The sequence below is a fragment of the Engraulis encrasicolus genome, chromosome 9, assembly GCF_034702125.1.
Source record: "Engraulis encrasicolus isolate BLACKSEA-1 chromosome 9, IST_EnEncr_1.0, whole genome shotgun sequence".
NCBI lineage: Eukaryota > Metazoa > Chordata > Actinopteri > Clupeiformes > Engraulidae > Engraulis > Engraulis encrasicolus.
The window spans coordinates 3,850,878-3,858,377 of NC_085865.1; the positions used below are offsets into that span (position 1 = coordinate 3,850,878).

The 7,500-nt window shown below is 41.8% G+C and overlaps 1 protein-coding gene across 1 annotated transcript in view; it reads left to right on the forward strand.

Annotated features, from left to right (window-relative positions):
- The window catches only part of cpa6 (carboxypeptidase A6), an 80,822-nt gene that overhangs the window by 65,229 nt on the left and 8,093 nt on the right, over window positions 1-7,500 (forward strand). Inside the window, exons 9-10 of the mRNA XM_063206022.1 lie at window positions 5,792-5,901; window positions 6,186-6,278. Of these exons, the coding sequence (XP_063062092.1) occupies window positions 5,792-5,901; window positions 6,186-6,278 (203 nt within the window). The remainder of the gene's footprint in view (window positions 1-5,791; window positions 5,902-6,185; window positions 6,279-7,500) is intronic.

A 7,500-nucleotide genomic window follows, 5' to 3' on the forward strand; every position in this document is an offset into this window, starting at 1 on the left:
ACCTATAAACTATCACAGTTTTTATTCACAATTTTATTTTACAATGTTGGCTATGTGAAATCGTGGGGCGTATCGAACCGTAGGTCATAAATCGTGATACGAACCGAGTTGAGTGTATCGTTACAGCACTAGTTGATAGGCATGTGCTATGTTATTCATTGGCACAAGGCTAGTGGTAAAGAGAGGTGTGTTCAAACTGCCAGCAATACATATATATACAAGGAGTATAAAGCATTTGGGTAACACTTTATTTTAGGGATACATCTATAAGCACTAATACATACAATGTTAATGCCTGCATAAGTAACTTGTAAGGCATGTACTAAGCAAACGCTAAGGCCTACTAGGTCCTTACTAAGGTTAAATTGGTAATAAATCCCGTATTGTGCCTGAACAAGACATTTGCGAATACATGCCTAACAAATGTTTGATTTTGCTTTGTACATGCCTTACAAGTTACTTATACAGGCACATTGTAAGTATTAGTGCTAATAGATGTGTCCCTTGCTTTGTGGCTCACTTCTCTTATTATTCTCAAAAAGGACTTCGAAATGCAAGGCATTGGCATCATATATACAAATACCAACTCATTCACCGGCCTCATGAAATGCAGACATATGGGCCACGGGTGTTATCTGTGAATACACTGTTGGAGGCCCTGCCGTCAGTGTTGCCAGATTGGGTGGGTACTTTGGGATGAGCGTCTGCGGGTAAAAACGGGAAAAATTGGCCATTTGGCGTTTTTTTTTTCAGCCGTTTTGGGCCCATAGAAGTCAATGTAATTTGTTGAATTTGGGCGGAATTGGGCGCGCATTTTGGCGTTTTTTTGGTCGGGATTTGATCAGACACATCTGGCAACACTGGCTGCCATGGCCAGAAGGTAGGGGCACTGCACTGTCCCCTGCACGGGGACCCGGGTTCGAGTCCGACTAGTAGTGATCGATTCGGTGATCCAATCCAATGCAGGGCATGGACGATCCAGGATCGATGCGGCAAGTTCCAGGATTGATGCGGCATTTTTTAAAAAGTTTCAATTACTTCCTTGGATATTTCGAGAGCAAATGAATGTTAAATTAAATAAAAGTACTTCAAAGCATTGAGAGACAGATACAGACTGATCCAGACTGATACAGAAAACAGCCAATACATTGTTGCTCAGTATCTGACTACTTGTATTGCCTCATCATGACTGATGAAACATTTGCTTTGCTTTCAGTAGAAATGTAATGCATTGCAATGCATTGTAGAATTGAATCGGATCGGATCAAATCGCATAGAATCGAATCGAATCAGATCGCTACCTCCCAAATCGTGATCAAATCGGATCGTGAGGACAGTGCCAATCCACACCGCTAAGTCCGACCTCAGGTCATTTCAAGATCCTCCCTACTCTCTCTCTCTCTCTCTCCCGCTCCTCTCCTGTCCCTCTCTTCACTATCCAGTTCAGTTCAGTTCAGTTCAGTTCAACTTTATTGGTACCCGAAGTTAAACTGGGTTTGCAGTTTAAAAGAGAAGATGGCTGTCCTTACATCAGAACCACAAGCCACATGACACATAAACATGAAGTCCAAATAAATTAAGAGAAATAAAGAAATAAATTAAATGTTTGACATTTGACTAATACACATACAACATATACACACAGGGGCGGGGGGCGGGGGTATAAACTAAACTGCAGTGGTGGGCCACAACACTTCATACAACCACTGCAGGACCATGGCAGAAGTGACACCACACTCCTGGCGCAGCTAAAGTGCAAAGAGCATTTTTACAAATACATAGGTATATTTTACATCTTGTTTAGCAAAGTAATTGCAGCTGGGACAAAACTGCTTTTGAACCTATTGGTTCTGCAACCAGGAACTACCAGCCTCCGTCCAGAGGGGAGGTACTGGAACTCACTATTCAAAGGGTGTCGGCTATCATCTAGGATAGCCATTGCTATCCGCTGTAGTTGCTTTGCATACAGGGAAGAAGGGTGCAGTGCAGCTGTGATTCACCGATCAGTTTACTGTCCAAATAAAGTAGAAAAGAAATGAAAAATACGCTGTAGGAGCTGCGGGCACTGCCGTGAGCGTATAACTTAAGCAATGTACCTTGCTAGTGAAGCAATTAGCTTCATTTATTAAACAACTTTAAGACAATACAATGATAAGATGTTCAACAAATATTAACCAGCATTTGAATTCACAAACAGCCCGCACAGTGTTTCGAAACAAGGAGGTGGCTCGTGGTCGAGATGACCAATTTATTTCGCACAAATTGGAGTGTTTCTATGGAGACTGATCAAGCCGTCACGAGTATAACTTCAGCATAACAGCTTGCAACTTCACTGGTTGTTGTAGCTTCAGTTATTTGCACAATCTTGAAGACCAAGCATGGGTTGCATAATACTATTTAAAGAATATTAATTAGTCATTGGAGGGCCTCTATTGTGGGTGTTGGTGTGTGTGTGGGGGGGCTGTGTCTGCAAAGTCATGATGCAGTAAAGAGGATGTGCAGTTTCCTTGCTGTAATTGGGATCCAGAACAGGAAAGAGCAAATTAATATTTATGGGGGAATATGGAAAACTGGAGCGTATGACATTGCTTGTTGTATCCTTTGCCTTTGCTTGCTTGTGGAGATTTCACCCCCTATAGAGTATCCTACCGTCACCCTTTTGCAAGAGGGGTGTGTGTGTGTGTGTGTGTGTGTGTGGGGGGGGGGGTTAAGCTACACACTCCTTGTTGTCAGATCCTTATAGTCGCTTCCTGCTTATTGTCGCTTATTGTCACGTCCTGTCACTTCCTGCTTATTATTCCCAGTGCTCCCTCTTAGTCATTCCCATGGGATCATATTTCATGACCACAGTCAAACATTGTCCGTGTCACTTACTGTATGCAATTGAAATTTAAAGGGAAGACAGCGAAACTCCTAACATTTAGCAACATTGTTCAGGTGTACTGTAGTGCTATGTGGGGGGTGTATGAATAAAATATGGAGGAATATAAAACTTACTCATGAAAAGTTCAAAAACTCCATTGTGTCAGAGCTGCGTTTTTATAAATATAGTGAACCATATTGTTGATTTAGTTTGAATTTTTGGAGACAGACCAAATATGTTGCAAATGTCCGCATCATTCACACAGGCCTATTTTATTGCAGTGAAATGGCAAGTTTAGATGATGATTTATCAGATTAGGCTAGCCTTGGAAATGCTGATTACATTTGTAGAAATCCTCTCACAGACCACCAGGTTTCTTTGTGGACCACCAGTGGTCCTGGACCACACTTTGAGAACCACTGAACTACACCGCATTCCACATTATTACGCAAATGACATTTTTTGCCTTTTTCCCAAATAATCAATAGAAATGACAGTCGTCATAATTTTCAAGTCATCAGCCATTAGAGTACAATTAAAACGTTTTTGAACGAACCTTCCAATGATAACGGTATTTTTTGAAATAATACAAAAACTTGGAATGCCCAAAAGTGCTCTGTTCCAAATTATTACGCAAAACAGTTCTGTAGTGTTGTAATCCCAATTTCTTTCTTTTTTTCCCACCTACATCGAAACAGTTGGCATTTGGTACCTTCTAAATTACATTTCTATGTTCAAAACTTGGTTATTACAGAGATTTTTTTAGGAAGGGGAGATATGACAGAATCGTTAGGTGTCCATAGAAATTAACGGTGAAAATTCGTGGCGTCTACCCACACATAATTTGGAACAGAGCACTTTTTGGCATTTTAAGTTTTTAAAAAATACCGTTATCATTGGAAGATTCGTTCAGAAACGTTTTGATTGTACTCCAATGGCTGATGACTTGAAAATTATGACGACTGTCATTTCTATTGATTATTTGGGGAAACAGCGAAAAATGTCATTTGTGTAATAATGTGAAACGCGGTGTACATTGATTAAGAAATCAGGCGCCTGTCTCTGACATTGTTTAGTTCCTGCAACAACAAAAACAAGTGCATGCCTCCTCCTCGCATTAGCAGTGCCAATACACCACAAAACACCTTCCCATTTTCCTTGACACGCAATTTAATTTGCCGTTCTATGTTTAAACCGCTCGTCTGAATTCCACTTAATTAGCGCGAGATGTTGGTTATCTCAGGCAGGGGGTTCTTTTCCCCGGAGATTTGCCTCCGCGTGTGAATATTCATTAACTGCTTCTAATTTCGGAGTTTGTTTCTGTGGACAGAGAGAGTGTTGCTGGTGTCAGGCTAACTGGAGCTGGAGCTGAGGTTATGTTATTTACCACAGAGTTGCATCAGAACTGGACTGAGAGTGTTTTTTTTTAAACTGTGGCCTCTACAGTATACTAGACTAGGACAGCTTACACATTCATAGCCATCATTGCAAACATTCATGCAATATGGTGTTCTTGACATACGTAACCCCTTAACATATTTAAGCCTAAGGCACTTGCAAAAAACGTCTGCTGAATGCCAAAGTCTTTTTTGGGAAAAGCTGCCCTCAGCCTATAAAAACCTAAATATCTCATCCTCTGAAGCACATAAAAACATGAAATAAGTTCCATTAAAAAGCTAGACTCTCATCTTGCGTTAGGTAAATCACACAGTTTATGAAACAATATTTTGGACTTTTGCCTTTGTCAAGTTTTTCAAAGTTTAAGGTTGTGTTGTTTGCATGTTGTTTAATTTAAAAACCTGGCATCGACAACAGAGTGTGCAGTCTGACTTCTTCTCCTTTTGTCAAGTAAGCCCTCTGCAACCAGCAACTCAAACCCTGGTGTGCGTTGGTGATATCTGGTGACATCTTCAAAAATGTTGAGAGTTGACCAGCAGACTTGACCACTAGACATGTGGGCAGCTTTGGTGTAATGGTTAGAAGGACACTGTGCAGGAAATGGTCATAAAAGGTACTGCAACTATGCTGCTCATTGAAACTGGGCTGCCTGTTGCCAAATTTGGTCTTTAAATGACGTTTACTAAGTAATAAACAAATATTTTCTATTATGGTCCAAGTACAGTCTTTTTTGCAGCTAAAAATAGCTATTTTTGGAAATTCAAAATGGCAGACCACAGAGAATATCCCCCTTTTCATGTATGAAAAATGCAATTTTCCAGTCATAATGAATACTTAGTTACTTAGAATTTGATGGTAGTGGTAAGTATTCATGAAAAAGGTAACATTAGTGAATGGGCAGCATGAATTCTGGAAATAAACAACTAAACATCTCACACAGTGTCCCTTTAAGGAGTTGGACTGTAGATCACAGGGTTGCAGGTTTGAATCCCCGCCCTTACGTACCTCTCCCTACACCTCCACCTATGGCTGAAGTGCCCTTGAGTAAGGCACCTAACCCCACATTGCTCTTAGGACTGTAACTAGTAGCCTGTAATATCTGTAAGTTGCTTTGGATTTGAAAAAAAAAACTAAGTGTGATGTAATACTGTAAATAGAATGTAATGTCAACCACAGCTAAGTGTAATGTAATGAATAGACAGTGGTGTAGTCTACGTAGAACGCGGGTGTACGGAGTATACCCACTTCTAAATTTCAGGGATTTCAGTATAACCATTTAAAATTGATTCATCCATTGTTTTGAATGGCACAAATATATACAGTATACCCACTTCAAAAAATGCTCAAATATACAGTATACCCACCACAAAAAAGTAGACTACACCGCTGTGAATAGAGATATGTTGTGTTAAAATGCAATGCAAAAATGCAATTAATGTAATGTAATGTAATGTAATGTAATGTAATGAATAGAGATATGTTGTGTTAAAATGTCCGTCCTGTTCTTGTTTGTGGTCCCCTTGTCCCCAGAGGAAGGAGCGTCGTCCCACCCCTGTGATGAGACCTACTGCGGCCCCAGCCCCGAGTCAGAGCCCGAGGTCAAGGCCGTGGCCAAGTTCCTACGCAAGCGCCGCAAGCAGGTGAGCTCCTATGTGTGTGTGTGCGTGTGTGTGTGTGTGTGTGCGGCCCCAGCCCCGAGTCAGAGCCAGAGGTCAAGGCCGTGGCCAAGTTCCTACGCAAGCGCCGCAAGCAGGTGAGCTCCTGTGTGTGTGTGTGTGTGTGTGTGTGTGTGTGTGTCTGTCTGTGTGTCTGTGTCTGTGTCTGTGTGTGTGTTTGAATGTGCGTGTGTGTGTGTCTCTGTGTGTGTATGTGTGTGTGTGTCTGTGTGTGTATTTATGTGTTTGTTTATTTCTGTATTTTGCAGGTGAAGGCCTACATCTCCATCCATGCCTATGCCCAGATGCTGCTGTATCCGTACTCATACAAGTATGCAGCCATCCCCAACTTCAACTGTGTGGTGGGTATCTCAACAACCATAGACTACAGTGTAGACATGACATCCCAACATCAGTTAAACCATAGACTACCGTGTAGACATGACATGCCAACATCAGTTAAACCATAGACTACCGTGTAGACATGACATGCCAACATCAGTTAAACCATAGACTACAGTGTAGACATGACATGCCAACATCATTTTGTAATTGCATTGCAAGTAAGATGGTTAACTTGGTTAGCAAGAGCACTGTACGCAGCCATCCCCAACTTCAACTGTGTGGTGGGTACCCTGACAACCATAGACTACAGTGTAGACATGACATGCCAACATCATTTTGTAATTGCATTGCAAGTAAGATGGTTAACTTGGTTAGCAAGAGCACTGTACGCAGCCATCCCCAACTTCAACTGTGTGGTGAGTATCCCTACAACCATAGACTACAGCAGAGTTGTATAAAGTAGAAGTACTGTAACAGATGTAATTACAACACTAGTGGTGTGATATTATATGGTTTCAAGTAGAGATGCACCGGATCCTGATTTTTAGGATCCTGCCGGATACCGGATCCACTGCTTAAGATCCTGCCGGATCCAGAAACGGATACCGGATCCTACGAAAGTGTTGAAACACATAGCCTACTCGCACACGTGGGCCCTTTTTATTAAGTTGACTCAAACTATTTTTTAGACTCATTGGCTTGCTGCCACACTGCCTGCAAAGGCCACTTCCAAAGGGCTTCCACTCTATGTAACGATTGGGGTTGTGAAAGACTGACTGAAAAGCCTAGGCTACGTAAAAACTAGAGAGGCCCAGATCCTGATTTTTAGGTAACTGCCAGATACCGGAACCACTGCTTAAGATCCTGCCGGACCCGGATCCTGTAAAAAACAGGCAGTTTGTCAGTAAGCCAATGAGTCTAAAAAATAGTTTGAGCCAACGTAATAAAAAGGGCCCACGTGTGCGATTAGACTATGTGTTTCAAGCCTTTCGTAGGATCCGGTATCCGGTTCCGGATCCGGCAAGATCCTAAGCAGTGGATCCGGTATCCGGCAGGATCCTAAAAATCAGAAACCAAAACCTCAATAATATGGTCTTGTCAGTGTGCTCTCACCCTTCTTTTTCTGGCCTATTAGGAATGAATGGTGAATTATATGGCATGTGTGCCTGGCAGTAGCATGTGTTCACATGATGTGTGTCCCAAAATGTATAGATGCGTTTAACCCCTTAAGACCCGGCT